The following is an 18,144-nucleotide window of genomic DNA, read 5'->3' on the forward strand; positions in this document are numbered from 1 at the left end:
ATTCTGCATATAGAGTACATTTATTTTTACATTTTTGATGCTAATAATTTTGTACTATTACTCAAGTAAAAAAAGGATTTGCTTCCTTCATCAGCGACTGAAGGAAATCCAGATTTTATTCACTCACACGTTGTTGCCAGACCAAGTAAGATGTTTTAATTGTTTGGGCAGGTGAAACAAAAGGAATCCGAAATATTTGCCTCTAATAAAAGTGGAAAAATGTTCATTTAAACTTTTTTTTATGGTGACATTTCCAAAACTCAGTAAACAGTCATTTATTTTTGTTTAATCAATAAAATCAATAAAGCTTCTATTCTTCCCACAAATTTGAACTTTACCCGTGAAACTCCAGGATGAACTTTATTTATAAGATCAGATGATGCTTTATTTAATTCCCTGGACATGAACATTTAAAAAGATTAAATTTGCCCTGAACATACGTTTTTTGTTTACTGGGTTTTCACAAAAACTAAAGATGAATAAAAAGTATGATTTGTTTTACTGAGACTTAAATAAAAATATCTCCTGAGACTCTGCAGCATTGATTTATTTTTTATTTTTGATAAACAGGAAATAAAACAAGGAAAAGTTTCTTGTTAATTTAATTTGATGTTAACTTGGTGAAATACTGACATTTTCCTCATTTATTGCTGTCAAATAATCACATCTCTATTAGAAAACAAGACAAATATACACACATAAATACAGAAACGAGGATTTTTTAAAAAGCCGTCAGAGTAAAACAATATTTAATATTTAAAGCAGAAACTGGACAAAATAATTGATCAAACATGTTCGTCCCACTGCAAACAGTAATAACAGTAATAGCAATAATAGTAATCTCATCCAAACAAATGAAGAACAAAACTAGTTGTATCTCACGTTCAAGAAATTAATTCTATGATTTTTTAACCACAAAAACACCTGTTCATTATTTATTTAGGGGGAATTTTCACTGGTTTACACTCAGACTAATAGAAACAACATATCAGACTAAATCTCGGCCTTGATTTAATTTGTGTCACTGCTTCTCTTCCGTTCACATTAAGATCATTTAAAAAAAATAAATAAGAAAAATACTGTAAAGTTGAATCATGTGAAAAAACGAGGAAAACTGTCCAAACAATAATTTTACCCTTTAAGAACATTATTACTTAGATCTTTTCATGGACAATACTGAGGTAAAAAAGCTTCTACACACCAGGATTTACATTTTCTAATCCAGTGACATCAGTTTCTGATGGAAAGTAACTAAACACATATGAAAACACTTTAGTTTTCATTCACCTGTACTTTGAATATTTCCATTTAAAGATACTTTACACCTCTTCTTCAGTACATTTATTTTACTGCAGTTACTTTGCAGATTCAGATCAATCATATAAAACAGACAAATAAAATACTTTTCCAGATTAAGATAAAATGTATTGATCACAGCTGTGTATAACCTTCTTAAATGTATCTGAAGCTGCAACATTAAAGAACAATAACACGTCAATGTTACTGTAAAATGGGACACTCTGCATCATTAGGGTAGCCGTACTTTGACTATGTTTTGATGGTAAGACTGTTTACTGAAGTAGATTTTGGTTTCAAGGCAGACAGAGTACTTCTACACAACATTACTCCTACTTGAACTGAACTACTTCCGACTGAAGACAGAGTACTTCTACACAACCTTACTCCTACTTGAACTGAACTACTTCCGCTGTTTGTTTCTCATGTATCAGGACATTAATGTTAAATCAGAAAGCATTGTACATTTTTCGATGTGTTTGGTTCAGGATGGTGAAACATGATTTCAGCTGTACCTCCAGAGAGGACTCCTGCTCTAACAACGCCTCCATTAAAGTCACTCTGGTTTTTTTTTTTTACTTTTTGCATCAGTTTGTCTCACGGGAGCAGCGAGAGGAGACCAAGATGTTTTGAAGGATTGTGAGTCTCCGTGTCACCTGACGCACACTTTTCTGCCCTGAAAGAAATAAAAGCAGTCAGAATCAAAACTGTGAGAGGCACTGGTCGTTTTTATGAGTGTGGTCTGCTTCTACATGCAAAGTTTTAAACGTTTATTTCTCTTTAGTGAAATCTATAACTACGTTTGTTGGAAAATCATTCAGTCCTGTTACATTTATATTGTTTTTGTCCATTTCCTTTTGGTCATTTGTGTTGTTTCCTTGTCGTCAGGCTTTGTTCTCCACGCTGACCAAGTTACAGATTTTTACCTGCAACCTTAATTATTATTAGAAACAGAAACAGAAAACTGATGAGTGTAAACTTTGCAGCATCGTCTCATCTGCAAAATCACACCTGGACCAATTCTGTCGCATTAAATCACAGACCAGTGTTGAACAGTTTTATTTTGACGGTTGCCATGTTCACGGCTGTTGCTAGGCAATGTTACGGCGTTGGGCATGTTGCCACGGTGATACTACAGAGAGCGGCGTGCTGCATTCACAGGCTGCTGGGTGACTCCAGCGTCCAGACACCTGATTTTGTCCTCAGATGACTCCTGTTAGACACAGTTGTGCTGAGTCTGCGGCTGAGTGTAAATCATGACAACGATAATAATCAACCAACACTGGTCGAAAGCTTTAGACACCTGGACAGGTGGCCGGTCGATGACAGGGGGGACGCACACCGCCAGCCATGCACACTCACACCTATGGGCAGCTCAGTGTCACCAGCCTCCCTAACCTGAGCTGGAGCAAACACAGGGAGGACATGCAGACTCCACACGCCTCAGTTGGGTACAGGTTCAAACCCAGAACCTTGCTGCTGTGAGGCGACAGTGTTACCCACTGCACCAGTGGTTATCATTGTTCTGAAATGACATCACAGCCATGACAAACACAGTCAGCACAATAAAAAGTGACAGCTCACCCTTTTACACCAAATTCTTCTTTTGCAGTGAACAGTTTAAGGATAATCACCTTTATTGACCAAGTATGTTACACACAAGGAATTTGATTCTGGTACAGAACCGAGGCAGCCATCTGCGGCGCCAACTCAACTGATGGCTCTAACCATCGGGGGCAACTTGGGGGTTCAGTGTCTTGTCCAAGGACACCGACATGTGGACTGCAGGCACTGAGATTTGAACCTCCAACCCTCCGGTCGGGAGATGGCTGCTCTACCCACTGCACCACAGTCTCCCCTGGAACTGTTTCATTTTTTGCAGAGTCTAAACAAATGTGATCTAATGTTTTCATAACTGAACCTTAGGAGCTGGTTGAGGACTCTGTTCCCTCTGCTTCCTGTCCTTATGCTAAGATAAGCTAACGGTAGCATGAATGGATCAGTGGCAGGACCCACTGGACCTCTGAGCCTCTGTGAAGTGATGCTCAGAGGTCAGTTCAAAGACACAAACAACCACAGAGACACAAACTGACCTGACCCCACAGGGTCGTAGGAGGGTCGGACCACTCACTCAACATGTCCAGGGTCTGAAGTCTGAGACTAAACAGTTTGACTAACTGAGCCAAAGGTTCTGCCTGTGTCCTCATCGACAGGTGAGTCAGGTGCATTAAACAAAGTCCAACATGACAGTGTGTCCAAGGCCATCTGTAGGACTTATTAAAGTACCAGTCAAACGTTGTGTATTATCATATTTATCTGGTATTTTACTCACAACTTTTGCCCCTTTTTGCTTTGTCAGTTAACTGGTTTGGCTTCATTTACTTGGATCAGTTACATTATGTGTCCAAACTGGTTTCTTGGCTTTTCCTGTTCTTCACCGGTTCACAGAGATACTGGTTTATAATGCACCAGGTTTTTAATCTATACTTTACATAACGGTTTGAGACAAATTGGACAATAGAGTCAAATCTTATTTTCTGGGTTATTAAGGCTAAAACATCTCTGAATGAATGATCAGACCTGGAGCTGTGTTTTAAGAAGAAAGCATTTTTATTTCCATATTTATTATTTAGATTTAATATTTTATGTGCAGATCTGGAAACAAAGGAAGAGACAAACGTCTTTCTTTGCTATATAATGTAATGTGTAATGTTTCCCCACCAGCACTCGACTGTTTCTGGTGTTTTCTAACGTGTGGATATGTGCCGACACGGTAAATACATAAACATGGTCCCTGTTTGTTTTGTTTACTTATGATACCTGCTGCGTTTGTGTGCGTCTCCGCCTGCTGGTCGATGTCTGTCACTGCAGCTTCCACATGTTTCTTTGTCTGCACATCTGCTCTGTTCAGCCTGAAAAACAAAGACAAAGCAGGAGGCAGAGATCATGAAAACACAACTGTTCACTTCTGGATTCATCAGGACAAGTGACCAAAGTGAAAAAGACTCCATTAATGTTGCAGGACACGCACAGCAGCAAATGATTATGTTCAAATGATAACTGGTCCTTCATTTCCCTTGTTTGTCGATACCTTCTTTTCTCACATCTTGGACACTGAATGTCTGTGAACACCAGAGGCAACAGTGGAAACCAGTACAGGACCTCCAACTCAGTCCCCGGTCAAGCTGTGGTGTTAGTCTGGACTAACTGTGCAGACATATCGACAGCGCTGCCATCAAACCAGATGTCCAAAAAGACAAACATCCCAATTTTTCAGAGCTGTAAAACTAGAGAAAACCGTTAAAACCCCTCCCCGTGGAGAAGCTGCAGCCGTAACGTGCCTGAAAGGACTAATCACTATCAAAATAGCTGCAGATCAATCATCTCAGTGAAGGACAAACCTCATCAGACCTACATCTGCATGTGTTCACCCACCGGTAGAACATTCATGTACTTTCATTCACATCTTACCAGCTTCATATAATTATTTATGTTTATTTACCCAAAAGCTTTTTGTTCAGCGCTCATCATAAAACCTGGTGCTGAAACAAAGACACTAAACCTGTGACACCCGAGTGCGAGTTCATGCACCAAAACACTTCATGGCATATAAACATGTTCATATCCAGCATTTTCTGAACACAAGCAGTCGCACACAAACTTTGTAAAGCCAAAACCTGGAGATGAAACCAGTTGACTACATTTGGAATTTGATGCCGACTCATTTTTGTCGACTGTGACGTTCAACGCAGCTACAAACTGTCACGTGTGAACCTACACTGACGCCGTGTTGCACCGCATGAGATGACTTTGGGGGCAGGTTTAAATGTCCAGCAGTCTCCAAAGTGTTCAAATGTCCAAACACCGTTTTCATCATCAGGGATATTTTCCAGAAAGATGCACAAACAGCAGAGGGTGAAACTTTTCTGTACTGCAGACAATACCTCCATAATCCAATAATCTGCTGATGACTCTGTGGATAATCGCTCAAGACAAAAACAAAGAAAATCCTGATTCCAGTTTACTCGTCCCAGTTGTCTCGTTTTGACCAGAAGCCCAAAAATATTCAGTGTACTGTGATAAAAACACGCTGGAGACACAAACACCACAGAAAAGTTGGAGTTTTTGTGTAAAAACGACAAACGGTTAATCGTTTATTAACTTCGATGAGCTCACAAATGATTTGACTGTTTCAGCTTGAACCTACACAGAAGATGAAAAACTGCTGTGCTGAATACGCCGTTAATCTGAAACTCTACCAGGCAAACACATGAAATCTGATGCAGCTGTGAGATTTCAGAGAGACGACGGCGGGGTCCGCAGGAAACACGGCTCCTGCATCACAAACACTTCTTGCTGAGAGGAAGAAATAAATCCTATGACACCAAGCGTTTCTATTCTTGTTTATGACTTTGGGGGCAGGTTTTTCACATCATTTCTCCCGTTTCCTGTGCGTCTCCTGGCTGAGGTCGACGTCTTGGTCCTTGTCTCAGGCCTCCTCGTGTGTCCGTCTCTGGGTGCTTTGCTGCCGAAGACTCGTCTCTCCACCCTCAGCACCTCCTCGTACAGATAGGCTGGCTTCACGTCCAGCAGGAAGGAGAAGAGCTCCAGCAGCCAGACAAACGACCGCGGCAGAATTGCCTCCACCTCCGAGTAGTGACTCCTGCATACCCTGTCAGGGAGCAGAAGAAGAAGAAACCATCAGGACCTGAGGAGCTGGAGCTGAGCTGTTTTTAACATCAGCCTCATTTTATCCTGTGCTGCTCGGGGCGCTAACAGGAATCTCTCCCGACACAGAGTCACAGTTTTCATGTTAAAGCTCATGTTATATACAGTATACCAGTATGCTAGTGAACAGGACACTTTAATGATGCACAGATGCCGCTGGCTCCAGCCGTCTCTCAACGACCTACCGGGGGTGACAGCGTGTGAGTGCCGGGTGCCAGTACATCGAGTTAGATGGGCTCAGGACTTTTTTTTTCAGGGTCACGACTCCATCCAGCTTCTTGTGGTGCAGACTGGGCCCGTCGGCTCCGTCCTCGTCCCCCCAACAGAACCTGAAGCTGGACATGTTGGAGCGCTGGACCCCCGCCGGACAGGAAGACAGCTTCTCAAAACAGGCCTGTACCAGCTCCGCGGTTCCTGCACGGACACACCACAGCTGGGTTAGTCACGTACTACATGGTGCGTTTTTCCAAGTCACGTCACTGTGGTACCTGTGATATGTGCACCTGACCTAAACTGCAGAGGTCTGGGGGAAGCTGTCTCAGTTCTGTGTGTGTGTGTGTGTGAGAGAGAGAGACAGTGTCACACTCGTACAAACTCCAATTCTTACTTTTCTTCTTCATCATCACTGCTTTCTCCAACCTGCTCGGATAGAGAGGTTTCTTCGCCTTCCACTGCTTCCTGTGAAAATTAAAAACCTATTTAACACCTTAACTCATCCCTTAACTTTACACCGATGACTCCAGGTGTGTTCAATTGAAAGGTTAGCGCACAGGGATTTGCTTTAATGCTCTTTTTGTCGTTTGACACGTGAACAGATATTTCTAGCGAAAGTCTGCTGACAAAAAAGAACCGCAAGCGAATCTTTAAGAAAGAATTTGGCGCTGGCATCAGCAGGATTGTCAGGTGCAACACAGGTGAGGTCTCACCTGGCGATGTCACGCGCTCTCCTCTGCTGAGCTCTGGTCAGAGCGGCCTGCGTCAGTCTGTACCACCTCCTCAGGTTAAACATGTTTCCTGGACCAGCAAAGAAAAGAAACAGTCACAGGTCTTTTTTTTTTAACCACATCTGGTTTCCATCCAGATGTGGTGCAAATTTTAACCAATTTAAGAAAATAGGCAAAAACCAAATGTTCGCTTTCATCCCCTCCTGCTGTTTGCGTGAGCTTGCTACCTGATGGGCTCCTGTCCGTGCACACACATCCCAAACTAACATTTCTAGATTCAGTGCTACTTAATGCTTCCACAGTTTTCTATACCCGACGTCCACTGTAAACAAAACCTCCATAAATCACTGAGAAACCAGAAGAGGCTGCAGCACCTGCAGTTCCCTACAGTGGCTCTGTACATCCACGGGCACAGGAGCTGCTCATTGTCAACCAATACAGGCCAATACAGCGTAATCCATGTGTGAACGGGGGCCACGGTTTCAGAGCTCTGCTGCACCGTAATCCATATGTGAACGCGGGCCACGGTTTCAGAGCTCTGCTGCACCTAACACCTGTGCTGAGCTGCGGCTGACAGATCTGGAGCTCTCGTCACATGAGGGCAGTGTTTCAGTGATCAGCACTGAGGAGATGAACCCACCTGAGTCGTCGTGGTCCCCGGCTTCATTGGACAAATCCCTGAAAGACACAGAGTGATCAGGGTTGTAGGTGGCGCCGCCTGACTTTGGCAATAATATGACTTCCCAAGGTGATGCAGTGATATAACGTGTTACTTTATTAACGCTACTCGGACGCGTCTTCAGCTCCAGGCAGATTCAGACCAAACCAACACCATAAAGCACTGCCCGTCCTGCAACCTTACATGAGATACAGACACCTGGTTGGAGGAAACTACAAAACGCAGCCTCCAGGCAGAGCTCACCACTCAGTGTGGTCGTCCAGGCCGAACATCAGCTTCATGGTGATGACGATGATGGCGGCAGTCTGGACATCGTAGCGAGGCAGCACGCGGCAAGACGCAGCGTCCAACGTGTGGAGCGTCTCATCTGCCATACCAGCAAGTTCCATCAGCTGGCACACCCACGGGTGGAGCTCGTCTGGGAGGGAGCGAGGAAGAGGAGCAAGCTGTCAGGTTTAGTGGTTAAACTGGGATCGCTGGTACTGTCACTGATATCACTGTAGGCTGCATTATCAGTAAGAGTGTTTGCAGTATCAGCAGTACTGTTACCGGGCAGGTTGGCGTCGGTCAGGTAGCGCAGGCTGAGCAGCGCCGGGTGCAGCAGACTCTGTCGGCTGATTGGAGGAAAAGCAGGAAGCTGCAGGAAGAGAAGCAGAGTCTGTGCCTCCCTGTGCATCACCCGGTGGGACGGGATGCTCTGTAAACACAAACACACAAAGACTAAAATTCACTGAACGTCCTGCATCCAGCTGGAAACGTTACTGGAATTGAATGATCTCATTTTTAAATTTAGTTTCTGTATCTCTCCCTCCAGACTTATGTGAAGGAAAATGTGCTCTAAGAGTTTCAAAAACAACAACAAGTAAACAAAATCTAAATACTGGAGTTATGTTGGTTTCTCACCTCGACTCTGAAGATGAGGCCATCTCTGCCATCGAGCTTCATCTCGTCAGGAAGTTCCTCGTACGCGTTCACATACGGGATGTGGCCTTCATTCACCAACCTGGAAACAGACATCAAGTAACTGTTCCAGGACTTTCCAGGATTCTCCATGACTACACGGTGGCTTCAGAAAGCATCCACACACCTTCACTTCACTGTGTAGTCGACTTGATAAAACACCTGCACATAACGACAGTGTGAAAACATGTCTCAGGTGCGTCAGGTGAGTCTGGTCATGAGAGGACCATGGTCAGTACGATCAGGTTCATAAAAACAGATCCAAAATCTCTTCAGCACTGTTTCCAGCCTGGTCCAGCAGCCATCTATCTAAAGACAGCTGCCGTGTCATCCAGGTCTGTCCAGATGTTACCTGAGCAGGTCACTGAGCGTCAGTGGCTCGCAGCTCCAGATCAGAGCCAGGTGGATCAGAGCCAGACACTTTTTCATGTTCATCAGACCACGGCCACGCCGCAGCCGAGCCGTCAGGTAGGTGGTGACATCCACCGAGCCCGAGCGCAGCGACCAGTCACTGGAGCTCTCTGAGGAGTAAAGGAGGTTTCACCTGAGTTACATCCTACACACAAAGGACGAGCTCAGTCACACTAATAGGTCTACGGCACAGAGCGATCAGCTGGACCAGGGTCTGGACACCACGTTCACTGGACGGGGGTTGTGCACAGAGACACACACCGGCTGCAGCCTTTAAGTCTACAAAATAAGTTAGTGTGTACAGTGGAACCCATTTCCAGTTTTAAAGCGTCTCCCCCACTGTGACTAAACCACGGTACATTTAAAGTGCACAGCACGCGCCCGTGAGTTTATTTAATTTGTGCTGCTGTCGGTGCCATTTAGACACAGCTGCCTGAACAGGCTGCAGCGTTTCAACCAAAGAACGTTATTAAATTCACTGTGTTGAATCTTCTTCTTATTATCTGATCTTGAAGCTGAATCTAAGTTTGTTTCCATAACACAGTGTCTATCTGGTCTAACACACCTCTGGCTTTGTCAGTCAGTTCCTGTTTTCTGGTTGTGCAGCCACCGACTATACCTGCATTAGATCCAACGGTGCTGGACGGGTTTGTCTCTCCGTCGGTCTCACTGGCAGACATGACACTGTCTGAGTCCGGCCCCCGCTAGGGAGACAGATGAAGGCAGCAGAGTCAGGTATAAGTCTGCTGACGGCGTTTTACCTGGATCCCTTCAAACCCTCGAGCTGCTGTAATTGAGCTTTTCACAAATGTTTGAAGCAAAAAATAAAACCTAAACATCCAATAATAAAGAACTAAACTTACATAACTCAGGTTCATGATCATGACAGTCATCATGCAGTTCCACCTAAATTACTACAAACGTAGCATTTTAATCTTCGCTGCAGTAACTTTGGGCATAACAATAAAAATGAAGCCACTTGCTTGTGCCTCCTGGTTTGTTCTTATTTCTTAGCAACAAGTCTTCACTTGTGTTTCTTGTATTTTATTTATGCAGCTGCTTTGTCTTGTTTCGTGGCCGTGAAGCACCTGGTTCTGACCACGGTCATAAACTTGGTTTTACAATAATAGCCAAGGTGTCTTACGATGCTTTTGGGAAACACATCTCAGTCATAAGAAGGTTTGAAAGATGGATTTTACCATCACCTCAGCACTAAGAGGCTTCTGGGAAGCGAGCCCCTAATCAGCAGTCAAACAAACCCCCAGTTTCCTCAGTTTCCAATAGTTTGTGTATAAAAAGCTGGAAGGAGAATGAAGCAGCTGCAGAGCAAATCTCACCATTTTAAACACGCAGCTCCTCACTGGGTTGTTGGTGTAGGCCTGGCCACTCCTCTGCAGGTACAGTCTCCACAGCGGCCACAACACCTCGTCCTAAAACAACACACAGCCATCAGACCAGCTTCTCGCCAGCTCTTTCTGCTATTAACTGTCCCTGCAGGTTTAAGAAGCAGAAGAAGGACGGACCTTAAAGTGTGGGCGGACTCCCAGTTTGAGCAGAGCATTGGCCTGGTTCCTCAGGATGAACTGGAAACCTTCACAGATCATCCACAGGCGACCTTGCTCTGAAGAACACAGAACCAGGAACCGGTCAGACAGTCAAGTCCTCCTTTAACAAAACTGAAACAACATTTAGGAAAATCTGCAGCTTGATTTTTTTACCATTTCTGTGTCCCCCTCCTTACCCCTCAAGTGAAACTAGTCCCCGTTCACACTGTGATCTGCCCTCGATGCGGCCCAGCTGCACTCAGCAGGTCTGGGCTGAGAGTCGGTGTGTGCAGGAGCACACCTTCCTTGTGTGAAGCAGACTTTTGCCTGGCATCACCCAGGTAATAACCAGTTATAAGTGAATGCTAATTGTGCTGTCACTCAATGATGCACTGCAGTTTTTCTCTCATAAGAATATTCACAAGCCCAGAACAGGGTCTCCTTTGTGTGTGACAAGAGACCAAACCAAAGGGGGAAACACGCTGCCTTTACAAACCGATCCACTGACTCAGGCCAGAGCAAACCAACTGTAGGTGTGTTTGTACTGTGGGACTCTAAGAGGAGCGAAACACTGACCAGGCCTCTTGGTTCTTCTTCCTCTGCTGATGGTGGTGATCCTGCTGGAGCCGGGAGTGAAGGTCAGGTCCACCACCTCTCTGGTTCTCTGACGGCGTTGGGACATAGTCACATGTTAAAATAAGTTCAAATTCACAGATGTAGAACATGTAAACTGGTACAGAGTCAGGGTGATACTGCAGCTTGACTGACACCAGGGGACATGATTTAGGACCACATATGAAAGTGGCCTGGGTCGGATTTGTGCTGTTCACACTGTCATAAGGAAATCGGATATGGGTCGCATTTGGGCAAAAAGATCGGATTTGAGTCACTTCAGCCTGCAGTGTGAACGTGGTCTTTGAACCCATCTGTTATTAGCAACAAAAACATGCTTCCTGTACCCTGCACGTTACTGAAGGCAGGAAACATTTCATCTCTGCAGTTTAAAACTAAAATCACAAAACTCTCCTTTGATATTAATCAACTGTAGTAATTTATCTGGTACATCAAACACAGTCGACTGTCAACGTGTTACCTCAATAAAGTCTTTACATTATTATTATACAATACATTCAGGTTCCTGAGTGATCAGATGCCAGTTTGAGCTGTTTTCTTTAACTTACCTCAATGACATTGTGGCAGGACCTGCAGTAGAATCGACCTTCGTCTGAAACCCCCCAGTCCACGGCTGCACACTGAGTGCACGGCTCCCTGTACCCGGCCTGACACAAGACATGAAAACATACAGAGACACATTCTGAGTTTCTTTGGTCTGAACCTTGTTGTCTTTGTGCAGTTTAAGCTAAAATGTGACTCCCATCTGGTTTACTAGAGTGTTGATGTCCTGGCTAGCACCTGGACTCCTCCTGCTACATGTGAGTAATTAGAAGAAATATTTAATTGATTTGATGTTTTCATAAAACTGTAAAATTACAGCAAATATCAGCAGGTTTTAACAGACACAACTACTAATGTATATAGAGGACAAAGGAACAAATGAAAACCACCGACGGCCACAAATCAAACCAAGAAAGAGAATAAAATAACATAGGCTTGTAATAAAGTTGGCACTTTTAGTTTCCACACATGAAGCAACTATCTCAGTGTAAAGACAAGTTTTGGAAGACTGGCTGCACCTACAGCCAAGACTTCGTTTATACAAGGACGATTTACTATTCCCACTGTCTCTAACTGAACTCATTCTTCCATCTTTCTTAAAAGTATTTTTAAAACTTTGCCAAACAAATGGTAGGCTAATTAAATGGCATTATAACGGTTTTTAAAAATTCGACGTTAATATTAAAGTCGGCTGTTACATTGGCCGAAGGAGACTCTTATCTTATAACATTGTGTTAAAGAATACTTGTAGATTTTGATAGTGAACAGAAAACTAACAGATTATAATGGAGTTTGCTTTTGCCGTCCAGCTAACAAGTGCCCCCTTCGCTATTAGCTTGACAAAGTTAACCGCCATCTTTATTAAGGTAAGAGAAGGATGCCACACATTTTACCGTATGCTCGTCGTCCATGTTCACCTAAAACAAACCGATTTAACAAAGCTTTCTTCTTTAACACTCTACCAGATGCTCGTCCACAACTCCACATGTAGATGGTTTGTGTTATGTTGGGACCACTACTTCTTTTACGATTTCCGGTTTTCTGAGCACTCCTCTGCTGCCGCTCACAGGACAGAAAAGGAACTACAACCTATTCCGCTCACCGCAGTCAAAGATGAAATTTATTCATGTAATTTCACTTATTTAATATTTAAAAAAAGACTGACCTTACACAGAAAAAAACGTTTGAAGCCTCTGACAGTATCAGCGACGACATACAAAATATAATACATCAATCTATATAATGTTCATGCATTATTCGACTAAAAGTCATTGACATACACTTCAGCCTTGTTTATAAACAGGGTCAACAATTTGGAGGAGGCCATTTTAATATGTCTTTGTTACTTATTTTTCATTTGATGATGCTGCTAAGATTAGAAATATTTTACCTTTTCATTTAGAAGCTACTGAGTGTTTATGTTGTGTAATAACAGGTTTACAGTTCAAGCACTTTTCTGTTTTTATCCACAGCTTCCGGTGAATTTCTGTTCTCCTTCGTGTCTGACAGTTTTTCCGCTCAGTGTGTGTTGTAGTAAAAGCGGATTCGGATGAGCTCACATGTTATAAATAGAAAGTGTAGCCAGATGTCTCAGAGCTAATCTCTTACATACGAAGGTCGACGACATGTTTCACTCTGCTCCAGTTTCTCCTTGGCTCAGGCTGCAGGAACAAATCACATCAAGTCACGTTTTTAATCTTAGTTTCAGAGACTTTTTGGATTCCAGAGCGTTTGACTCAACAGTTTGTAAAGTTTATTACAACAAAAACGCAACACAAAGGAGGGTTTTCAAAATAAAGCTTGTTGACATCTCAACCGATAACAATCTGGAAGAGTTTTATTAAACATCAACAAAAGCATTAATAATAATAATAATGAAAAGAAGAAATGCTACTATGCTAAATAATTTTTTTCTAAATATTTGTATATTTTTTATTTAAAATGTCTTAATTAATGGTTTTTACTGTGTCTACCATGCTTACATATGTCCTCAGCTATCGATTCCAAGTATTAATTACATCATTAGTGTTTCATTACTGTATTCGCTAAGCGACATCCTACTTTTATTGTGAAAGCAGGTAGATCTACTTCCGTCCGCCACCTCGCGCTTCTCACAACTTGACTCTACAGCGCGTGTCTTCCTGGTTTTTAACTCACTAGAGCCGTTTTTTCTGCCAACTGCTAAACACATCAAAAACTTCAGCTGGTCCAAATTCATCCATCTTATTCCAGAAAAGTGTTTTTAGTCTTTAGTTTTGTCCCAAACGATCGTTAAACGCTCGATTCTGATGCGTGGAGACTTTGACGTCCATCCTGTGCGTGGATTCAACATCCATCAGTGAGAAGCGTCCAACATGAGACAGGAGCTCGGCTTTTTGGCCGTTTTCTTGGTTTTAGGTGAAGCCGCCATTTCTCCAGATGCAGACACAGAAGAGTTCAGTAAGTTTGAGAATGACCCGTTTTATCACGAAAAGTCTGTAGGACACATGGAGGACAAGTCCTGTCCTGTCATAACACGACAGTTATGACTTTTAACGTCATAATAATGACACACGGAGTCACTGCTTTGGTTTATTACGGCTTAGTTACTACGTGCACCATCGATTCCTTATTATTAACCTTAAAATGTCAAATATGTGAGTTTCCAAGTCATAATTAAGAATCACTGAGACAGTTTGTCTTAGTTACTAATTACAATCTGTTTCAGTCACTACTTAGTCACTAAGTCATATTTTATAGTACACTATGTCAAAATTATGAAGTTTAAAGTTAAAATTAAACTCAAAATAAGAAGAATTAAGACCAGTCTCAAAATGATTAGTAATAATTATGAAATACTGAATCACATGTTTGTCTTAGTCAATCTGTTCCCCAACTCACTATTTCATATCATGTCAAATTTACGAAATAGGAAGTTAAAGTTAAAGTCAAACGTAGGAGATATTAAGTCCGAACCTTATAGGGTGGCCTTAAAATGTCAGATATTTGACTTTTAAAGCCAAAATTAGGAGAGAAGTTGTCATTTTGATTGTCAGCTCTGAAGTCAGATTTATGGGATAAAGAATCAAAGTCATGGTTTTAAAGTCCCAGTGCGGAGCCACTGAGGGTCAAAACCACAGAGACTGATAGCGGCAGCCCTCTTGAGCCCAGTGACACTTCCTGTTACTGGGCGTTTACACTAAAGCCTGACTGATGATGGGTTTTTGCAGCCGACACCGCTGTTTATATTTGGGGGCTGAAATATTCTGATTTAAACAACTAAATTCAAGGCTTTTGTCGTTTTACCCCAGATGGTTTTAACTTAAAGGACCAGATATATTCAGAGGCTCATGTTTGTACTGACGATTGAACCCAGAGAGTTTCATGTTGATCTTGATGAGAAAACCCTGATGTTTACGGTGATAAACCTTCCAGACAGGCTGAGGGAGTCACACGTGGGTCACACCTGTGTTTTCTGTGCAGCTTCTGTCCGGTCAATGCTGGACGACTTCGACGTGCTGCCTCTGTCCAGCCTGCAGACTCACTCCGTCCGCCGCCGAGATGTCCAGACTCAGACTCACGTGGAGAAGATGGTCAGCTTCAGCGCCCTGCAGAGGTCAGAGGTCACACCTCTTACACTCTCCTGTCACATGTTCAAAGTCAACTGATCAGTCAATAAACCAGCTGATAAATCAGCACAAAACAGACCAAAGTCCCAAATAATAGTTTTTACTACTTCAACATACTGACAGTCGTTTTATTTTAGATAATAAACTTCTGAGTTTTGACAACTTGGGATTTATATTTGTCACATTTTTAACATTTAACGGACAAAATATTTTTAACATTGATAAACACTGAAACAAGGTTCATTGCAGATTAAAATCAATCTGAAACGTGAGCGCCACCTGTACATTTGTTTGTGCAGGCAGTTCCGACTGTACCTGAGGACCAATGACAAGCTGTTCGCACAGGACTTCAGGGCCGTGGTCCGAGACGAGCACGGCAGGGAGCGGAGCTACCCGGTCAACAGACACAACTACTTCATTGGACACGTCATTGGTAAAACTGACCAGGATGATTGTTCTAACACTGTTTCCAGCCACTTCAGACCGAGGCTCTGGTTCAGGGCCCCTGATCCATCCTTGGTTACTAGACTTTATGCTACATCTACAAACCTGTTTCCATAATCACTGTCTGTTGACCCTATACAGTATATAACTGTTGATTTAACCAGTTTGAGTAACGCTTTCTAATCTGTAAAATACCTGCGAGGTGCTTTTAAACATTTAGAAGGAGCCTCTGACAGAGGAGGAAGTCAGAAGGTGTGGCGAGACACATCAACACACATTGTTGGCTTCAATCTGCACATCAGATTTATTGACCAGTGAACAACAGCAGCCTGACCCTTTCACTGTGTGTTCGCTCTGCCAGGGGAGGAAAACTCCCGTGTTCAGGCTCATATAGACGAGCACGAGTTCTCCGCTCACATCCTGACGGACGAGGCAGAGTACAACATCGAGGTGAGACAGACACTGATGGCTGCAGACAGAGTGTCAGGCTGCATCCCGTTCTAACTCTCCCTCCCTCCTCTCTGTGTGTTCAGCCTCTGTGGAGGTTCACGTTGGCGCCCCCTGATGGTCGCCTGCTGATTTACCGCTCAGAGGACATCAGGAACGTCAGCCGCCTGCACCAGCCCTCAGTTTGTGGTTACGTGACCTCTGACCCCCATCACCTCCTCCCTGACAGCATTCAGGCAGCCACGTTAGAGGATGAGGAGGAAGACCGTCAGTAGATGTTAACATAGAGACAGATTTCTGTGTCATGTGTCATTAGACCATGTTACATTTAGACTTCGGGCCGCTGTGAGGCTTCGTCGTGTTTTTATGCTTTGTCCTGTTTGTGTGTTTTTTTCTCTTACCTGGTCAGAGTCTGTGTTCAGGGGGAAGCGCCAGGTCCACGATCACAGGAAGAACACCTGTCCTCTGCTGCTGGTGGCCGACCATCGTTTCTTCAAACACATGGGCCGTGAGGAGGAGAGCACCACCCTCAACTACCTGGTCAGAACAAACAGTCTGAACACTGCTTATTGTTTTAAATCACCATCCACCACCCCCACCCAGGGAGGCTAACCACCCCGACTGCTTTCAGATTGAGCTGATTGATCGTGTGGACGACATCTACAGAAACACATCATGGGACGATGAGTTCATGGGTTACGGTGTCCAGATCCAGCAGGTGAGGAGGAACATGACGTAGGCCAGAGGACACCAAAACCCGACCATGTACGACATATCAAAGCTTACACCTGACACACCTGTATGTCAACTGTGTTGGCTGCCAGATCATCATAGAGAAGAGTCCGACCCCAGTAGCTCCTGGAAAAAGTCACTTCAACATGAGAGGAAGTCCAGTGGAGGGCAGAGACGTCTGGGACGTCAAGAAACTGCTGGAGGTAAGACCTGACGGACAGCGTGCTGACATGCTAATGTTTGGTTTTCTGACACCTCTGACCACTTCTGCACGTATCAGTCTTTAAGGACACGTTAGGGAAGAGATGTAAAAAGAATTTTTACTTTTAATTTGACAGGTTTTTGATCTTAGGCTTTTCTGGTTAAGACATATTCAGAAAGACTGAATAAACAAATGTTTCTTAGCGTAACTTGAGATGAACTCATTAGCATGTTGACCTAACATGTTAACATTTAGCACTGTTTCACATCGGTCTGGTGGATGGAGACAAGATGGGGTGAAATTTCCAGCAGCAGAAGCCGAATCTGTTGTTGTCACAGTTTAGATCCTGGGCGTCTCTTCTGAGAGCTCTGTTCCTTCGTGTCCCTGCAGCAGTTCAGTGTGGACATCGCAGGGAAGGCTTCCAACGTCTGCCTGGCTCACCTCTTCACCTACCAGGACTTTGATGAGGGCACTCTGGGTCTAGCCTACGTCGCCCCGTCTAAACCCGACATCCCCGGAGGTCTCTGCTCCAAAGGTAGAGTCCTGATGCTTCAGCCTAGTAACTGGAAGTAACTGTGGAGAATGAGGAGTCACCGTGGTGTTTTCATTCCCCAGAGTGTCCTACATCTACAAACGAACAGAGAGTGATCTACCTCAACACAGGCCTGACCAGCACGAAAAACTACGGGAAGACCATCCTGACCAAGGTGGGCTGTGGAGCCAGTCTGAGCTGGCATCGCAGGTTGTTCACTTCATCAGTTGTGTAGTCTGAAATGTGTCACTATTATATGTCATATTTTCCCAGAATGCAAGGTGCAAATGTCTGTCTTTTACTAAAGTCATTTTTTAAATGCTTGACCAAGTATTTCAGGTTTGTACTTGACTAAATGCACAGAGTTACTTTCCACCACTGGCTGTAACCAAGTGTAAAGCTTTCTGAAACACAGTACTGAGAAAGAGGAAGCAGCCGAGT

General features: G+C 43.6%; 2 protein-coding genes and 1 long non-coding RNA gene across 3 annotated transcripts in view; 1 reads left to right on the plus strand and 2 right to left on the minus strand.

Moving 5' to 3' along the window:
* Nucleotides 1-1,663: 1,663 nt before the first annotated feature.
* On the minus strand, nucleotides 1,664-5,095 carry LOC109974475 (uncharacterized). The gene is made up of 3 exons (XR_002276968.1): nucleotides 4,388-5,095; nucleotides 4,117-4,208; nucleotides 1,664-1,972 (listed from the first exon to the last, which is right to left on the minus strand). It is a non-coding gene; the product is annotated as an uncharacterized LOC109974475 (long non-coding RNA).
* Nucleotides 5,096-5,696: 601 nt separating this feature from the next.
* taf1b (TATA box binding protein (Tbp)-associated factor, RNA polymerase I, B) lies at nucleotides 5,697-12,803 on the minus strand. The gene is made up of 15 exons (XM_020624678.1): nucleotides 12,632-12,803; nucleotides 11,744-11,842; nucleotides 11,139-11,226; nucleotides 10,542-10,639; nucleotides 10,356-10,448; nucleotides 9,638-9,722; nucleotides 8,960-9,128; nucleotides 8,551-8,650; nucleotides 8,197-8,344; nucleotides 7,891-8,065; nucleotides 7,609-7,646; nucleotides 6,951-7,038; nucleotides 6,632-6,702; nucleotides 6,210-6,438; nucleotides 5,697-5,968 (listed from the first exon to the last, which is right to left on the minus strand). The coding sequence occupies exons 1-15, from the start codon at nucleotides 12,647-12,649 to the stop codon at nucleotides 5,701-5,703; spliced, it is 1,767 nt and encodes a 588-aa protein (XP_020480334.1). The 5' UTR covers nucleotides 12,650-12,803; the 3' UTR covers nucleotides 5,697-5,700.
* Nucleotides 12,804-13,825: 1,022 nt separating this feature from the next.
* The window catches only part of adam17b (ADAM metallopeptidase domain 17b), an 8,774-nt gene continuing 4,455 nt past the window's right edge, over nucleotides 13,826-18,144 (plus strand). The window contains 10 exon segments of the mRNA XM_020624661.1: nucleotides 13,826-14,177; nucleotides 15,201-15,333; nucleotides 15,646-15,779; nucleotides 16,152-16,240; nucleotides 16,324-16,504; nucleotides 16,647-16,777; nucleotides 16,869-16,955; nucleotides 17,062-17,172; nucleotides 17,562-17,706; nucleotides 17,787-17,878. Coding sequence (XP_020480317.1) covers nucleotides 14,093-14,177; nucleotides 15,201-15,333; nucleotides 15,646-15,779; nucleotides 16,152-16,240; nucleotides 16,324-16,504; nucleotides 16,647-16,777; nucleotides 16,869-16,955; nucleotides 17,062-17,172; nucleotides 17,562-17,706; nucleotides 17,787-17,878 — 1,188 coding nt within the window. The 5' untranslated portion in view covers nucleotides 13,826-14,092.

This window comes from Monopterus albus, unplaced genomic scaffold (genome assembly GCF_001952655.1).
Source record: "Monopterus albus unplaced genomic scaffold, M_albus_1.0 scaffold334.1, whole genome shotgun sequence".
Classification (NCBI taxonomy): Eukaryota; Metazoa; Chordata; class Actinopteri; order Synbranchiformes; family Synbranchidae; genus Monopterus; species Monopterus albus.

What these genes read in the sequence shown, in the direction of transcription:
- taf1b (XM_020624678.1), bottom strand. An exon ending in AAGAAGAACCAAGAGGCCTG is followed by an intron (nt 10,640 to 11,138) that starts GTCAGTGTTTCG and finishes TGTGTTCTTCAG; the next exon opens with AGCAAGGTCGCCTGTGGATG. An exon ending in CACCGTTGGATCTAATGCAG is followed by an intron (nt 9,129 to 9,637) that starts GTATAGTCGGTG and finishes TTTACTCCTCAG; the next exon opens with AGAGCTCCAGTGACTGGTCG.